The sequence below is a fragment of the Heptranchias perlo genome, chromosome 42 (assembly GCF_035084215.1).
Source record: "Heptranchias perlo isolate sHepPer1 chromosome 42, sHepPer1.hap1, whole genome shotgun sequence".
Lineage (NCBI taxonomy): Eukaryota > Metazoa > Chordata > Chondrichthyes > Hexanchiformes > Hexanchidae > Heptranchias > Heptranchias perlo.
In genome coordinates this window covers 11,113,256-11,132,548 of record NC_090366.1, presented here as the reverse complement: position 1 = coordinate 11,132,548, position 19,293 = coordinate 11,113,256, and the positions used below count along the sequence as shown (strand labels likewise).

Sequence of the window (19,293 nt, the reverse complement as noted above, 5' to 3'; positions counted from 1 at the left end):
TGGATGTTTCACTCAGAAAAAATGTATGGGGCTCTGGCTCCCTGCACTTGCACGGGAAGGGCCTGGGCGAAGGGGAGCAGATGTTGACGATGGTGGAAGAGTGGACCAGGGTGTCACAGAAGGAACGGTCCCTTCGGAATGCTGAAATGGGAGGGGAGGGGAAGATGTGTTTGGTGGTGGTATTACACTGGAGGTGGCAGAAATGGCGGAGGATGATACTTTGAATGTGGAGGCTGGTGGGATGGAAGGCGAGGACAAGGGGGAACACATGATCAATCTGGGAGGGAGGGCGAGGGGTGAGGGCCCTGTAAACCATGGTGGAGGAGACTCCTCGGCTGAGGAAAAAGGATGACATTTCGGAAACACCGGTGTGGAAGGTCACCTCATCGGAACAGATGTGATGGAAGTGGAGAAACTGGGAGAACTGAATTTTGTCCTTACAGGAGGTGGGATGGGAGGAAGTGTAATTGAGGTTGCTGTGGGAGTCGGTGGGCTTGTAATGGATATTGACGACAACCTATCCCCCGAAATTGAAATCGAGGAAGGGACGGGAAGAGCCAGAGATGGACCACGTGAAGGCGAGGGAAGGGTGGAAATTGGAAGCAAAGTTGATGAAATTTTCCAGTTCGGAGCGAGAGCAGGGAACGGCACCGATACAGACAGAAATAGAGGTGAGGGAGGGGACCTGAGTAGGACTGGAACAAGGAATATTCCACGTATCCCACAGAATAGTCAGGCACAGCCAGGAAACGTGAAGATTTCGTAATTTGCTGGCCTCGAAACTTCAAATCATCGAACAAAAGAAAAAAAGTAAATCCACAATTCCTCCTAAATTATTGCTCCTAAATTAAAAAAAAGTGAGTTTCTATCTGTATGAGATGAAATATATCTGTTTGTTTAAGAATTTTCTCACGGTTATGGGCTAGACTCTTGAAATGACTCACTGGAAGCCAGCCAATGGAGATGAGCCAGCCTGAAAATAAAAAGAACAAAATATAGACTGCATATAATGAGACCACTATTCCCAGCTGGAATTGAAATTCTCACCATCTATCCCTCAAGCCTGGAGACCGCACTGCTGTAAGTGACAGGGATAGATTTTACACGCATATTTGGTATTATGTAACTATCTTAAACTCACTGTATTTTGCTGGAGAAATCGCTCTGCTTTAATTGGGAGAAGTGTTTGCTCTTTGCTAAGTAAATAGGCAATGGGCCCGATTTTCCTACGAACGCCCCCTGCCATTCGTTAGACTTGAAGTTGCCCATATGCTTTTCATTGCTTTTGCACAAGTTTGTCTCATGGGGTGCTCAATCCAACGCTGCGCCTTCTCCCGGCGTCTGGGACCTGTGCGAACGGGGGCAAGCAGCTGGATATCCCCTCAACGAAACCAAATTGAAGGATAAGAGTCAGAAGGAGGAAGTGCAAGTTAGTTTAAGTGTAAGTTAGAAAAGTGGATTCAATGTCAGAATCGGACAAAGCGAGCAAAATAAAGAGAGCCAAATATTGAATTAAGAGACAGAGATAAAAGAATCAGAAAGAAAATGTTAATACAATCCGAGCAGTCCGTGCCCGCATGCAGCAAGACCTGGACAACGTCCAGGCTTGGGCTCATAAGTGGCAAGTAACATTCGCGCCAGATAAGTGCCATCTCCAACAAGAGAGAGTCTAACCACCTCCCCTTGACATTCAACGGCATTACCATCGCCGAATTCCCCCACCATCAACATCCTGGGGGTCACCATTGACCAGAAACTTAACTGGACCAACCATATAAATACTATGGCGACAAGAGCAGGTCAGAGGCTGGGTATTCTGCGGCGAGTGACTCACCTCCTGACTCCCCAAAGCCTTTCCACCATCTACAAGGCACAAGTCAGGAGTGTGATGGAATACTCTCCACTTGCCTGGATGAGTGCAGCTCCAACAACACTCGAGAAGCTCGACACCATCCAGGACAAAGCAGCCCGCTTGATTGGCACCCCGTCCACCACCCTAAACATTCACTCCCTTCACCACCGGCGCACTGTGGCTGCAGTGTGTACCATCCACAGGATGCACTGCAGCAACTCGCCAAGGCTTCTTCGACAGCACCTCCCAAACCCGTGACCTCTGAAGTAAAGAATTCTGCTCTTCTTATTGGAATAAAGGTTGCACGGCTCCAGAAACAGTCGATTGATTTCCAACGGATGGGAAGATGTTCGCACAAACCAGGTTGGCGCAAACGTCAACTGTGCTGGAAAATGCAACTCATTGACAGCGAATAACTTGACGTGTTAAAGGCTCGCCATTGTGACCTGCAGCCATGTGGTGTGTTCTCCTTTATGGACACCACTTGCATCCTTGCAGTTCTTAATGTCTTGGGCAGTGCTCGACACCTTCCTGCTACCCTCACTTTGATGTGCATCGAAAACCAGATATGAGTGTTAAAGTCTTGCTGTAAATGTCACTGCATCAGTCATAAGAACATAAGAACTAGGAGCAGGAGTAGGCCAATCGGCCCCTCGAGCCTGGTCCGCCATTCAATAAGATCATGGTTGATCTGATCCTAACCTCAAATCTAAAGAACACAAGAAGTAGGAGCAGGACCCGGCCACTCAGCCCCTGGGCCCGCTCCGCCACCCACAGGGCCTTGACCGATCCGAACTCAGCTTCATGTCCAATTTCCTGCCCGCTCCCCATAACCCCTAATTCCCATTACTTCGAGGAAACTGTCTATTTCTGTTTTAAATTTATTTAATGATGTAGCTTCCACAGCTTCCTGGGGCAGCAAATTCCACAGACCGACCACCCTCTGAGTGAAGAAGTTTCTCCTCATCTCAGTTTTGAAAGAGCAGCCCCTTATTCTAAGTTTATGCCCCCTAGTTCTAGTTTCACCCATCCTTGGGAACATCCTTACCGCATCCACCCGATCAAGCCCCTTCACAATCTTATATGTTTCAATAAGATCGCCTCTCATTCTTCTGAACTCCAATGAGTAGAGTCCCAATCTACTCAACCTCTCCTCATATGTCCACCCCCTCATCCCCGGGATTAGCCGAGTGAACCTTCTTTGTACTGCCTCGAGAGCAAGTATGTCTTTTCTTAAGTATGGACACCAAAACTGTATGCAGTATTCCAGGTGCGGTCTCACCAATACCTTATATAACTGCAGCAATACCTCCCTGTTTTTATATTCTATCCCCCTAGCAATAAAAGCCAACATTCCATTGGCCTTCTTGATCACCTGCTGCACCTGCATACTAACTTTTTGATTTTCTTGCACCAGGACCCCCACATCCCTTTGTATTGCAGTACTTTCCAGTTTCTCGCCATTAAGATAATAACTTGCTCTCTGATTTTTCCTGCCAAAGTGCATAACCTCACATTTTCCAATATTGTATTGCATCTGCCAAATCTCCGCCCACTCACCCAGCCTGTCTGTATCCGCTTGTAGGTTTTTTATGTCCTCCTCACTCTCTACTTTCCCTCCCATCTTTGTATCATCTGCAAACTTTGATATGTTACACTCGGTCCCCTCCTCCAAATCGTTAATATAGATTGTAAAGAGTTGGGGACCCAGCACCGACCCCTGCGGAACACCACTGGCTGCTGGTTGCCAGTCCGAGAATGAACCATTTATCCCAACTCTCTGCTTCCTGTTAGATAACCAATCCTCCACCCATGCCAGAATATTACCCCCAATCCAGTGATTCTTTATCTTGAGCAATAATCTTTTATGTGGCACCTTGTCGAATGCCTTCTGGAAGTCTAAATACACTACGTCCACTGGTTCCCCTTTATCCACCCTGTACGTTATGTCCTCAAAGAACTCAAGCAAATTTGTCAGACATGACTTCCACTTCATAAAGCCATGCTGACTTTGTCCTATTAAATTATGTTTATCCAAATGTTCCGTTACTGTCTCCTTAATAATAGACTCCAAAATTTTACCCACCACAGATGTTAGGCTAACTGGTCTATAATTTCCAGCCTTCTGGCTACTACCCTTTTTAAATATGGGTGTTACATTAGCAGTTTTCCAATCTGCCGGGACCTTTGCCGAGTCCAGAGAATTTTGGAAAATTATTACCAAAGCATCCACAATCCCCACTGCCACTTCCCTCAAGACCCTAGGATGTAAGCCATCAGGTCCAGGGGATTTATCCGCCTTGAGTCCCATTAATTTACTGAGTACCAATTCCTTAGTGATTTTAATCGTATTTAGCTCCTCCCCCCCTGGAGCCCCCTGTTTGTCCAGTGTTGGGATATTCTTAGTGTCCTCTACCGTAAAGACTGAAATAAAATATTTGTTCAGCATTTTTGCCATCTCCATGTTTCCCACCATTAATTTCCCGGTCTCATCCTCTAAAGGACCTACGTTTGCCTTAGCCACCCTTTTTCTTTTTATATAACTGTAGAAACTCTTGCTATCTGTTTTTATATTTTTTGCTAATTTATTTTCATAATGTATCTTCCCTTTCTTAATCAATCCTTTCGTTACTTTTTGCTGTCTTTTGAAGACTTCCCAATCTTCTATCCACCCACTAAGTTTGGCTACCTTATATGTCCTTGTTTTTAGTCGGATACTATCCTTAATTTCTTTACTTAGCCATGGATGGCTGTCATTTCTTTTACACCCTTTCTTCCTCAGTGGAATTTTTTTTTTGAAAGTTGTAAAATAACTCCTTAAATGAACACCACTGCTCATGTACCGTCTTACCCTTTAAGCTATTTTCCCAGTCCACTTTAATCAATTCCGCTCTCATACCATCATAGTCTCCTTTATTCAAGCTCAGTACGCTGGTTTGGGAACCAACCTTCTCACCCTCTAATTGGATATGGGATGTAACCATGTTATGGTCACTCATTCCAAGGGGATCCTTAACTAGGACATTATTAATTAATCCTGGCTCATTACACAGGACCAGGTCCAAGGTTGCTTGCCCCCTTGTTGGTTCAGTTACATACTGCTCAAGAAATCCATCCCTAATACACTCAATAAACTCTTCCTCAAGGCTACCCTGCCCAATTTGATTTGTCCAGTTAATATGATAGTTAAAATCCCCCATAATTATAGCTGTTCCCTTATTACATGTCCCGACTATTTCCTGATTAATACTTCTTCCAGCAGAGTTGCAACTATTAGGAGGCCTACATACTACGCCCACTAATGTTTTTTTCCCCTTATTATTCCTTATCTCTACCCAAACTGTTTCATTATCCTAATCCTTTGTCCCGATATAATTTCTCTGTATTACAGTGATTCCTTCCTTTATTAACATAGCCACCCCACCTCCCCTTCCTTCCTGCCTGTCCTTCCTGATTGTTAAATACCCTGGCATATTTAATTCCCAGTCGTTGTCACCCTGCAGCCATGTTTCTGTAATGGCCACAAGATCATACCCATACGTAGTTATTTGTGCCATTAACTCATCCATTTTGTTACAAATGCTACGTGCATTCAGATAAAGAACTTTCAAATATGTTTTGTGACACTTAGTTCCTGCTTTTTCCTTTTTTAACACTTTACCTTTTACTCCATACCTTCTGTCCCTTCCTGACACGCTTTCCTCTGTCTCCCTGCTCAGGTTCCCAACCCCCTGCCACTTTAGTTTAAACCCTCCCCAACAGCACTCGCAAACACTCCCCCTAGGACAGTGGTCCCAGTCCTGCCCACTTGTGAAACCGCACTCTGAGTGAAAATAAAGCCACAGGGCTTAAAAAGGAAACATCACCCCCACGTGGTATGAGCACAGCTTAGAAGTTTTTTTTTCTTTGTCTGCAAATTGCAACGGGGGGTGGAAGCATTTGTCAGAGCGAGCGGAATTTCAGCAGCGTCTGAAGCCTCAATTGTTCCTGTTTCAATGGACAACAAAGATTGTTTTTTTCACTTTAAGATGACTTTAGTGATATGGATTTCATCTGCATGCATTGCTCTTCTCTCGGGTAAGTTTTTTCAAGCTTGTCACATGATTTTGTATCTTAGGCGCTTTTTAAAAATGCTTCTACTTTCTTACCTCCTGTTTGAAAATGTAAGATCTCCTATGTTGAGCAACAGGGAATCGGGTCCCTCACAAATATACAGTAGGAAAATGCAGAATTTAAACACATGGCTGTTTCCACCATCATTCTGCACTGTCAAGGCTTATTTGTGACTGATGGATGTCACCAATATGAGGCAGAAGTGTTCGCTGGCAGCTAAAGTGTCGATCGCCAAATCGAGAAATGTGACTGACAGGCATTTAAACTTTTAAAACAACTAGAAATGTTTTCAGCAGGAATTAATATTCTTTGTTTACGGCGTTATCTATCTATCTATCTATCTATCTATCGATGTATCTATTTATCTATCTATCTATCTATCTATCTATCTATCTATCTATCCATCTATCTATCTATCTATCTATCGATGTATCTATTTATCTATCTATCTATCTATCCATCTATCTATCTATCTATCTATCGATGTATCTATTTATCTATCTATTTATCTATCCATCTATCTATCTATCTATCATAGAATCACAGCGAGATAGAATTATAGAATGATAGAATCTTCGAATCATCCAATGATACAGCACAGAAGGAGGCCATTCGGCCCATCGTGTTTGTACCTGCTCTTCGAAAGAGCTATCCAATTAGTCCCCCTCCCCTGCCCTTTCCCCCGTAGCCCTGCAAATGTTCCCTTTTCAAGTATTTACCCAATTCCCTTTGGAAAGTTATTATTGAATCTGCTTCCACCGCCCTTTCAGGCAGCGCATTCCAGATCATCACATCTCGCTGCGTAAAAAAACATTCTCCTCATCTCCCCCTCTGGTTCTTTTGCCAATTATCTTAAATCTGTGTCCTCTGGTTACCGACCCTTCTGCCAATGGAAACAATTTCTATTTATTTACTCAATCAACAGCCTTCTTAATTTTGAACACCTCTATTAAATGTACCCGTAAACTCCTCTGCTCTAAGGAGAACAATCCCAGCTTCTCCAGTCTCTCCACAAAACCGATGTCCCTCATCCCTGGTAACATTCTGGTAAATCTCCTCTGCACCCTCTCCAAGGCCTTGACATCCTTCCTAAAATGCTGTGCCCAGAATTGGACACAATGCTGCAGCTGAGGCCCAACTAGTGATTTATAAAGGTTTAGCATAACTTGTTTGTCTTTGTACTCTTTTCTCTCTATTTATAAAGCCCAGGATCCCGTATGCTTTTTTAACAGCCTTATCCACCTGCCCTTCCATCTTTGAAGCTTTGTGCATGTACACCCACACCCCGTCTCTCTGTACTTGCACCCCCTTTAAAATTGTACCATTCAGTTTATCTCGCCTCTCCTCATTCTCCTTTCCAAAATTCAAAACCTCACACTTCTCTGTATTAAATTTAATCTGCCCATTATGTCCTCCTGAAGTCCGCTACCATCCTCCTCACTGTTTACTACATATCCGAGTTTTGTCTCATCTGCAACTTTTGAAATTATGACCTTATACCCAAGTCCAGGTCATTAATATGTACCCAAAAAAGCAGTGGTCCTAATACCGACTCCTGGGGGGGCTCCACTGTATACTTCCCTCCACTTTGAAAAATAACCGTTCACTACTGCTCTCTGCTTCCTTCTTCGTGGTCATTTTAATATCCACGCCGCCATTGCTCCTTTGTACATGAGGTGCTTTTTAAAAATTCTTCTACTGCCTTACTTCCTGTTCGAAAATCTAAGAGGCACCTCCTATATTAAACAATCCTGAGTCGGGCCCCTTACAAACCCTAACGAATATACAGCAGGAAAATGCATATTTTCAATAGATTGCTGTTTCCAACATCATTCTGCACTGTCAGGGCTTATTTGTGACTGAAAGATGTCACCAATGACTGACAGCTAAAGTGTCCAATTGCGAAATAGGAAAGTGTGACTGACAGGCATTTAAACCACTTAAAACAGCTAAAAAAGTTTTTAGCACGAATTAATCGTTTGCTGAAGGCATCTCACTTAATACCGCCGTTTGTCTGTCTGTGTGTTTGTCTATCTATCTATCTATCTATCTATCTATCTATCTCCCTATCTAGCTCTCTCTCTTTCTCTATCTATCCATCTCCCTATCTCTCTCTCTCGATCTATCTATCTATCTATCTCTCTCTCTCCCTCTATCTATCTATCTATCTCCCTATCTATCTCTCACTCTCCCTCTATCTATCTATCTATCTCTTATCTCTCTATCTCTCTATCTATCTATCCATCTATCTATCTCTATCGATCTCCCTATCTATCTTTTTCTCTCACTCTATCTATCTATCTATCTATCTATCTATCTATGTATCTATCTCTCTCTCTATCTATCTACCTCTTTCTCTATTTATCTATCTCCCTATTGATCTCTCTCTCTCCCTCTATCTATCTATCTCCCACTCTCCCTCTATCAATCTATCTCTTATCTCTCTATCGATCTATCTATCTATCTATCTCTATCTATCTCCCTATCTATATTTTTCTCTCACTCTATCTATCTCTCTATCTATCTATCTCTCTCTCTCTCCCTCTATCTATCTATCTCCCTATCTATCTCTCACTCTCCCTCTATCTATCTCTTATCTCTCTATCTCTCTATCTATCTCCCTATCTATCTATCTATCTATCTCTCTATCTATCTATCTCTCTCTCCAACTATCTATCTCCCTATCTATCTCTCTCTATCTATCTCTTATCTCTCTATCTATCTATCTATCTCCCTATCTATCTCTCTCTCTCCCTCTATCTATCTATCTCCTATCTATCTATCTATCTATCTATCTATCTATCTATCTATCTATCTATCTATCTATCTATCTATCTATCTATCTATCTATCTATCTCTCTATCTATCTATCTCTCTCTCTCCCTCTATCTATCTATCTCCTATCTATCTATCTATCTATCTATCTATCTATCTATCTATCTATCTATCTATCTCTCTCTCTCTATCATAGAATCATAGAATTCAAGAATCATAGAATCATACAGCACAGAAGAGGTCATTTGGCCCATTGCGCCTGTACCGACTATAAGGGATTCGATAGTCAGCAGGATAGACAGGCGTTTCTGCATCGCAGACCTGCGACCCGAATTTTGTGTTGCCTCCCTGGTGCCAGGGTAAAGGACATCACTGAACGGGTACAGGACATTCTGCGAGGGGAAGGGGAACAGCCAGAAGCCGTGGTCCACTTTGGAACCGATGACACAAGGAGGAAAAGGATTGAGGTCCTACAGGAGCTAGAAAAAAGAGTAAAGAACAGGACCTCAAAGGTGGTAATCTCTGGATTACTCCCAGGGCCACGTGCCAGCGAGCACAGAAACAGGAAGACAGTGCAGGTGAATGGGGTGACTGGAGAAGTGGTGCATGAGGGAAGGAGGTTCAGATTCCTGGGGCACTGGGACCAGTTCTGGGGCAGGAGGGATCTGCACTGGACGGGTTGCACCTCAACAGTGTTGGGAGCACGGGGAGTTTAACTAGTGCTGTGCGGGAGGGTTTAAACTAATTTGACAGGGGGATGGGGCAACAGAACGCATCAGCAGGAAGGAGAGACACAGTGCAGAGAAAACTAGGAGGGAGAATCAGCAACAGAACAAAGAATAGTGAAGAGCAGGAATTAGATGGAGGAAAAAAGCAAAGCCAGTTAGCGTGGTGTTGGAATGCACGTGTGTTAATGCGAAGAGTGTTACAAATAAGGGTTGACGAGCTACAGACGCAAATTTCCACATGGGGTTATGATATGGCGACTATAACGGAGACCTGGCTTAAACATGGGTAGGACTGGGAACTAAACATTCCTGGCTCCAATGTGTGTGGAAATGCCGGTGATGGACTGGGGTGGACAAATGTAAGGAATCTTACAACACCAGGTTATAGTCCAACAATTTTATTTTAAAATCACAAGCTTTCGGAGATTATCCCCTTCGTCAGGTGAGTGAGTGAATAAGAGGTTCTCAAATCGCATATCTTATATTAGGCTGGGACACCATCACACCAATCAAAAGGTGTTGTTGGTGTTCAGACAGGTTAGCCACGGAAAACAGTAGGTCCCAGTATACTGAATACACAATGGGTCAAATTACACAGACAGAGAGAAAGAGACCCGAAAGGCAGAGAGAGAGAGAGAGAGAATATTAAAAACAGATAACTTTTTTTCCCCCTTGCTGGTGGGGTTACGTGTAGCGTGACATGAACCCAAGATCCCGGTTGAGGCCGTCCTCATGGGTGCGGAACTTGGCTATCAATTTCTGCTCGACGATTTTGCGTTGTCGTGTGTCTCGAAGGCCGCCTTGGAGAACGCTTACCCGAAGATCGGTGGCTGAATGTCCTTGACTGCTAAAGTGTTCCCCGACTGGGAGGGAACCCTCCTGTCTGGCGATTGTTGCGCGGTGTCCGTTCATCTGTTGTCGCAGTGTCTGCATGGTCTCGCCAATGTACCATGCTCCAGGGCATCCTTTCCTGCAATGTTGGCGAGACCATGCAGACACTGCGACAACGGATGAACGGACACCACGCAACAATCGTTCATGTCACGCTACACGTAACCCCACCAGCAAGGGGAAAAAAAAGTTATCTGTTTTTAATATTCTCTCTCTCTCTCTCTCTGCCTTTTGGGTCTCTTTCTCTCTGTCTGTGTAATTTGACACAATGTGTATTCAGCATACTGGGACCTACTGTTTTCCGTGGCTAACCTGTCTGAACACCAACGACACCTTTTGATTGGTGTGATGGTGTCCCAGCCTAATATAAGATATGCGATTTGAGAACCTCTTATTCACTCACTCACCTGACGAAGGGGATAATCTCCGAAAGCTTGTGATTTTAAAATAAAATTGTTGGACTATAACCTGGTGTTGTAAGATTCCTTACATGGCTCCAATGTATTCAGGAAGGGTAGAGAAGGAAAAAGACAGGAGGGGAGGCGGGGACTGGGGGGTGCAAGTGGCAGTATTGATCAAGGATAATATTACAGTTCTACAGAGGGATGATATATTAGAGGGTTCAAGGACTGAATCTATTTGGTTAGAGTTAAGGAACAGAAGAGGAGCTGTTACATTGTTGGGTGTTCACTCTAAATCCCCAAATTATGAGAAGGAGATAGAGGACATAAGAACATAAGAAATAGGAGCAGGGGTAGGCCATTCGGCCCCTCGAGCCTGCTCTGCCATTCAATAAGATCATGGCTGATCTTCTACCTCAACTCCACTTTCCCGCCCGATCCCCATATCCCTTGATTCCCTTAGTGTCCGAAAATCTATCAATCTCAGTCTTGAATATACTCAACGACTGAGCATCTGCAGCCCTCTGGGGTGGAGAATTCCAAAGATTCTCAACACTCTGAGTGTAGAAATTTTTCCTCATCTCGGTTCTAAATGGCTGACCCATTATCCTGAGACTATGACCCACTAGCTCTAGACTCTCCAGCCAACATCTAACCTGCCAAGCCCTCTAAGAATTTTATACATTTCAATGAGATCAACGCTCATCCTTCTGAACTCCAAAGAACATAGACCCACTCTACTTAATCTCTCCTCATAGGAAAACCCTCTCATCCCAGGAATCAATCTAGTGAACCTTCGTTGCACCGCCTCTAAGGCAAGTATATCCTTCCTTAAGTAAGGAGACCAAAACTGTGCACAGTACTCCAGATGTGGTCTCACCAGGGTCCTACATAATTTATATTGCCTCTCTTCATTCTCCCTTCCAAATCTCAAAACCTCACACTTCTCTGCATTAAATTTAATCTGCCATGTGCTTGTCCATTTCACCAGTCTGTCTATGTCATTCTTAAGTCTGTTACTAATCTCCTCGCTGTTTACTACATATCCGTGTTTGGCGGCAGCTGCAAACTTTGAATTTATGCCCTTATAACCAAGTCTAGGTCATTAATAAGTATCAAAAAGAGCAGTGGTCTTAATGCCGACTCCTTGGGGACACTCCTGTTCACTTCCCTCCAGTCTGAAAAAGTTCACCACTGCTCTTGGCTTTCAGCTGCTTAGCCATTTTCGTGAAGACGCCACCACTGTCCCTTTGCATTTCGGTGCTTTAAAAAGAAATCCTCCCTTCTCACTTCCTGTTTGAAAATGTAAGGGGAATTTCCCAAATTGAGCAATACAGAATCGGTTCCCGCACAAAGCGTTACGAAAATGCATATTTTAAAGAGGTGGCGGTTTCCAACATCATTCTGTACTGTCAAGGCTTATTTGTGACTTATAGATGTCATCAACGATGAGGCAGCATTGTTGACTGACAGCTAAAGTGTCCAATCACCAAATAGAAAAGAATGATTGAAAGGCATTTAACCATTTAAAAGAAATGGGAATGTTTACAGCACAAATTAATCTTCTTTGCTTAAAGCGTCTCATTTTATACCGCTGCTTTCTGTCTGTCTGTCTATCTATCGATCTATCCACTCACACACACACATATAAAACAGTGGCAAATGGATTTCAATCCAGGCAACTGTGAGGACATCCACTTTGGATCTACAAAGGATAATCTAAATGGAGAAAAGCTCGAAACAGTGGAGGTCCAAAGAGACCATGGGGTCCATGTACATCGATCATTAAAATGTCATGGACAGGTACTGAAAATAATCAGAATGGCTAATGGAAGGCTGGCCTTTATACCTAGAGGACTAGAATACAAGGGGGTAGAAGTTATGCTACAGCTATACAAAGCCCTGGTTAGACCACATCTGGAGTACTGTGTACAGTTCTGGGCACCGCACCTTAGGAAGGATATATTGGCCTTGGAGGGAGTGCAGCGTAGATTTACTAGAATGATACCTGGACTGCAAGGGTTAAATTACGAGGAGAGATCACACAAACTAGGGCTGTATTCCTTGGAATTTAGAAGATTAAGGGGTGATTTGATCGAAGTTTTCAAGATATTAAGGGGAAGTGATAGGTGAGATAGAGAGAAACTATTTCCGCTGGTTGGGGACTCCAGGACTAGGGGACACAGCCCAAATTTAGAGCCAGGACTTTCAGGAGTGAAGTCAGGAAACATTTCTTCACGCAAATGGAGGTAGAAGTTTGGAACTCTCTTCCACAAATGGCAGGTGATGCTAGCTCAATTGTTAATTTTAAATCTGAGATTGATAGATTTTTGTTAACCAAAGGTATTAAGGGATATGGGGCTAAGGCAGGTATATGGAGTTAGGACATAGATCAACCATGATCTCAATGAATGGTAGAGCAGTCTCAAGGGGCTAAATGGTCTACTCCTGTTCCTATCTTCCTATGTTCCTAAGATATATATATATATATATATATACCTTAAATATATGTATGTATACATATATATATATACATGCAGCTAGATAGATAGGTATACACATTGAACTCCATTTACCCTAATTTTAAGATTTTGCCCATTGTTCTGGATACCCCAGCAGAGGAAATAGCTTCTCTGTATCTGCCCTGTCATAGCCCTTTATCATTTCAAACAGCTCAATAGAGTGCCCCTCAACATTCTAAATTCAAGGGACTACAAGGCAAGTCTACACAACGTGTCCTCATAATTTAATCCTTGAAACACTGGTGCCATTTTGGTAAATCTGCGCTGCACTCCCGCTAAGGCCAATATATCCTTCCTGAGGTGTGGCGTTCAGAACTGAACGCATTACTCAAGATGAGGTGTAACCAATGCTCTGTACAACGAAAGCATAACTTTCTCCCCACGGTATACCAACCCTCTTGACATACAGGCCATCCATTATCCTGCTTGATTACCTTTTGTACCTGTGCGTTAGATTTTAGTGACTGGTGTTGCTGGACACCCAAATTCCTCTGCTCGTCCACAGTTTCTAGTCTCTCGCCATTTAGGAAATACTCTGATTTATCTTTCTTGGATCCAAAGTGGATGACCTCACGCTTCCCCGCATCGAACTCCACCTGTCACATTTTTGCCCGCTCGTTTAATCTGGCTATGTCCCTTTGTAACTTCCTGCTTCAATCTACACGACTCACTGTTTCTCCTAACTTAACTGTATCTGCAAACTTGGATATACAACTTTCTGTCCCTTCATCCAAGCCACTGATACATATGATGGAAAGCCGAGGCCCGAGTGCAGATCCCTGAGAACATCCCTTGTCACATTCCGCCATTCAGAGTCCACTCCCTTTATTCTTACTGTCTGTCTCCTACTTCCCAAACAATTATGGACCCATTTCATAAGGTTACCGCCAATTCCATGCGCTCTCAATTTTTCTAATAATCTCTTGTGCGGAATCTTATTAAACGCCTTTTGGAAGTACATACACATAACATTCATCGACACTCCCCCCTCCATCTAGTTAACGACCTCCTCAGAAGATTGAGCTGGATTACTCAGACATGACCCACCCTTCAATTCCAGTAGCTTCCCTGCAACTGATGTTACGCTGACAGGTCTGTCGTTTCCTGGTTTCTCCCTCCCGCTGTCTGAAAAATGGAGCTACGTTTGCAATTATCCAATCGAAGTACAATTCCTGAATCGGGAGAGGTTTGATAAAGTCAACTGCAATTTCCGCATCAGCTTCTTTCAATATCCTCGGGTGGAACCCATCAGCTTCTGGGCATTTGTTTACCTTAAGGGCCATTATTTTCTCTAGCACCATGTTTTAAAACTTCTATTAAATCCACTAAGTTGGTCGCCTTCACTTATTATTAGGTTCCCATGTATCGCTGGTATTGTGTCCTCTTCCTCTACTGTGAAAATGGATGCAAAGTACTCACTTAACAAGCCTGCCATTTCCTTATTGTCCATTGTCGTCTCCCCTGCATACACCATTCTCCCTACCACAGTGTTTCTCTTAATCCATTCATTAAAACGTTTACTGTTAGTTTTGATATCTCTTACAGGTGTTTGAGAACATAAGAACATAAGAAATAGGAGCAGGAGTAGGCCAATCGGCCCCTCGAGCCTGCTCCGCCATTCAATAAGATCATGGCTGATCTGATCCTAACCTCAAATCTAAATTCATGTCCAATTTCCTGCCCGCTCCCCGTAACCCCTAATTCCCTTTACTTCTAGGAAACTGTCTATTTCTGTTTTAAATTTATTTAATGATGTAGCTTCTACAGCTTCCTGGGGCAGCAAATTCCACAGACCTACTACCCTCTGAGTGAAGAAGTTTCTCCTCATCTCAGTTTTGAAAGAGCAGCCCCTTATTCTAAGATTATGCCCCCTCGTTCTAGTTTCACCCATCCTTGGGAACATCCTTACCGCATCCACCCGATCAAGCCCCTTCACAATCTTATATGTTTCAATAAGATCGCCTTTGTTCAAACTCCCTTTTTGCACCTCTTGTATCCTCTTTGTTTTTTTAAAATTCTTATCCCAGTCTGCTAGATTTGTACTTTTTTGCATTTGTGTAAGCCCTTTTACTTTGGTCTGTTCATTGACACAGACCGAAGATCAGGAGAAATAGAATGTTACTATAATTACGACTTAATAGAAATAAAATGTAAGGTAACACAATACAAATACTAAAAAGCTGCTCCATGAAGCAATCTGAGTAAGTTTAGCGAAACTCCTGACTTAGGAAAAACGTTAATGTTTATTATAACAATGAGAGATCAATATTTCAATTCTATAGCACACACTTAAAAAATACCAATGAGAAACGAAATCACCAAATGAAAAATCAGTTCTTCCTTTGACACAGGAAGGAACGTAGGAACAGGAGGAGGCCATTCAGCCCCTCGAGCCTGTTAGGAACATAGGAATATAGGAACAGGAATAGGCCATTCAGCCCCTCGTGCCTGCTCTGCCATTTGATAAGATCATGGCTGACCTGTGATCTAACTCCATATACCTGCCTTTGGCCCATATCCCTTAATACCTTTGGTTGCCAAAAAGCTATCTATCTCAGATTTAAATTTAGCAATTGAGCTAGTATCAATTGCCGTTTGCGGAAGAGAGTTCCAAACTTCTACCACCCTTTGTGTGTAGAAATGTTTTCTAATCTCCCTCCTGAAAGGTCTGGCTCTAATTTTTAGACTGTGCCCCCTACTCCTAGAATCCCCAACCAGCGGAAATAGTTTCTCTCTATCCACCCTATCCGTTCCCCTTAATATCTTATAAACTTCCATCAGATCACCCCTTAACCTTCGAAACTCTGGAGAATACAAACCCAATTTGTGTAGTCTCTCGTCGTAACTTAACCCTTGTTCTGCCATTCAATTAGATTATGGCTGCTTAATTCCATCTTAATTCCATCTACCCGCCTTGGTTCCGTAACCCTTAATACCCTTATCCAACAAAAATCTATCAGTCTCCGTTGGTTAAAACTCTTGGCGAATTTTCATCGGTTTTGGGACATGTTGGCAGAAATTCGTCTGACATCGGCCGCCTGTATCATATATCGTATCGCATATCGCATAAGTTATACAGGGCCTTGGTGAGACCACACCTGGAATATTGTGTGCAGTTTTGGTCTCCTTACCTAAGAAAGGATATACTTGCCATAGAGGGAGTGCAGTGAAGGTTCACCAGACTGATCCCTGGGATGGCAGGGCTGTCATGTGAGGAGAGATTGGGTCGACTCGGCCCGTATTCACTCGAGTTTAGAAGAATGAGAGGGGATCTCATTGAAACATATAAAATTCTGACAGGGCTGGACAGACTGGATGCAGGGAGGATGTTTCCCCTGGCTGGTGGGGTCCAGAACGAGGGGTCACAGTCTCAGGATACGGGGTAGGACATTTAGGACTGAGATGAGGAGAAATTTCTTCACTCAGAGGGTGGTGAACCTGTGGAATTCTCTACCACTGTGGAGGCCAAGTCACTGAATACATTTAAGAAGGAGCTGGATAGATTTCTAGACGCAAAAGGCATCAAGGGGAGAGAGCGGGAGTATGGTATTGAGATAGAGGATCAGCCATGATCATATTGAATGGCGGAGCGGGCTCGAAGGGCCGAATGGCCTACCCCTGTTCCTATTTTCTAAGTTTCTGAGCGATATTCCTCCCCCCTTTATAAACCGTTCTATTAAAGTAAATGAAACTGAATATCTGGCGAAAAGTATAATGGGCGACCCATACCATACCATTAGTTTTGCGTTACCGCGGGCGACAAACTTTGACCCAGGTAGGGCCAAGTACACAGTGGGCGGCTTATCAGAAAATGGCAGGTGCACTGCTTAAATACATCTGTTTGGGTTTTTTTATGTTTTCTTAACGATGTGTTCCTTTGATTCGGATTGAGAATATTTCCCGTCCCTTTATGTTTCTTAATCGTTTCCAACTATCGTTCTTGCAGTTACGTGCGGTAAAAACGTCACCGTTGATGAATCCCTTTCTGCTCTTGTTGGGACTGAAGTACTTCTTCCATGTCAAGTGGTAAACAACAGCACGATCGTGCAGATTTCCTGGACAAAGGCTAATCAGAATAAGTCCTTGGCGGTATATAGCCCTCAGTACGGAATCAGTTACTCAAATAAATTGTACTCCGGAAGGATCGCTTTCAGAAATCATTCTAGGAAGGATGGTTCAATCCTAATAAATGCTTCGGAACTACAAGATGAGGGGAATTACTCATGCCAACTCACATTATTCCCAGTGGGAATACAATCTAAAGCAATAAGTTTAACGATTCTAGGTATGTATTATTCATGGTGTCTTGTTCATGTGAAGATTTAACTGTGTAAAAATTTAATAAATTTTGTTGGGGGGGTGATGTGGTCCCAAATGTGGATTTGTATCCCCTGCAATTTTCATCAAGAATAAATCCCTTATATCTTTCAATGATTCATTCTCGTCACATTCTGGCTCCTACTTATTGTTTTGGCAAATGTTACACAGTTGGTAATCAGATAATTAGTTACTGTTTGCTGTCTACGACGGAAAGGTTTATTCATAGGAATTGCTAGACGATGAAAGACCAGGGATCATCCAGTTCGCCTTCTACCATCCCGGTAGTCACCTGATACAACAATAATGGATTTGTTGACTAATCATAGCTATCAATCTCTATCAATGAGTCTACGACCGACCCGGACATGAGGTGAGGCAAACCCCCAGTGGTGGAGAAGTTTGGGAACCATTGGTCCAAAGTCATCTGTTCCTCCCAAGCCTGTTACACTTACCATATGCCATGTCTCAAATTACTCATACACTGTATGGTATTCCTCCCTGTTTTCTTCGACTGATTATAACTCTTCGATATGGTCTGCCATTATATCCCAATCCACTATCTGTCCTCAGTCACTCACCTTGTCATAGTTCCACTCCACTATGTCCAAATGTAGCCTGCACATCACATACGTTGGCTTCTCCTTTCATGCCTGCAGTGTCACCTCCCAACTCCGGCATTCCCCAAAGCTCCCTCTTCAGCCATACGCGTGCCCCAGGTTCTACCTCCTCACCGGTTTGCTCCTGCCAAAGCTGACGGTGCAGATCCTCACCTTTCTTGTTGATCTGAGGTTCAGACCCCGCATTCGATCAATTAGCAGAATTGGTCAGTCCCACCTCTGAAATATCGCTGCTTATCATCACTTCGCATTTCCCCAAAGTTCATCATCGGTGGTAGAGTCTTCAGCCAACTCAGCTTTCTACGCCTTGCTATATTTCTATGCGCATTTACAGCCTTTTCAGAACCTCGTTCTTCAACTTTTCCCTTTTGGTCATCTCCCGTAACACCCATCGCCCCATCGCCCCTGTGAAGGGACTTGTCACCACATGAAAGGCAGTACATTAGCAGTCAGTTGTATCTTACTGATAGCAAAAACGTTCCTGAATTGTAATAAATCCCTCTACTTTTAATATTCCTGCTTCTTCCTTCCTTCCATCCTCTCTCTTTTGTCAAGATTATGTGGATGGACCAATAGATGGAATATTGTCGCAAATATTCACACGATACAGTGCCCACTTTTGTTTCGGATAGATCTTTAAGTATCGACTACTTGTTTTATCTTCTTCTCTTGTTTTATCTTCCCAAGCTATTCCCTCTAACAACGCGACGCCAATTCCCACAGAAGCTGGCGTTTCAGAGGTGCCAGTGGCAACTTGTACTTCAGCCAATGGGAAACCAGCAGCCAGCATCATGTGGATTTCTAACCTCCCTGGAAACCAAACATCAAACCAGACTAAAAACGAAGATGGAACATTAACTGTGACCAGCCAGTACAAAATAGCACCAAATAGTTCCAACAATGGTCAAACTGTGATGTGTGTTATCTCCCACTTGGCAACAAACAGCACTGATACTTTCACGGTAGAATTATCAATCCTGTGTAAGTGCAGTGTGTATATATATATCGTTTTAAGAATACTAAAGCGAATAGTGTGATACAGTTCTAGCATAGTTGAGGCAAAAAAACTCAACG

General features: G+C 43.2%; 1 protein-coding gene across 1 annotated transcript in view; it reads left to right on the top strand.

Annotated features, from left to right (window-relative positions):
* The window catches only part of LOC137306139 (nectin-2-like), a 51,632-nt gene that overhangs the window by 23,402 nt on the left and 8,937 nt on the right, over positions 1-19,293 (top strand). Inside the window, exons 6-8 of the mRNA XM_067975197.1 lie at positions 5,740-5,929; positions 17,229-17,567; positions 18,907-19,200. Of these exons, the coding sequence (XP_067831298.1) occupies positions 5,740-5,929; positions 17,229-17,567; positions 18,907-19,200 (823 nt within the window). The remainder of the gene's footprint in view (positions 1-5,739; positions 5,930-17,228; positions 17,568-18,906; positions 19,201-19,293) is intronic.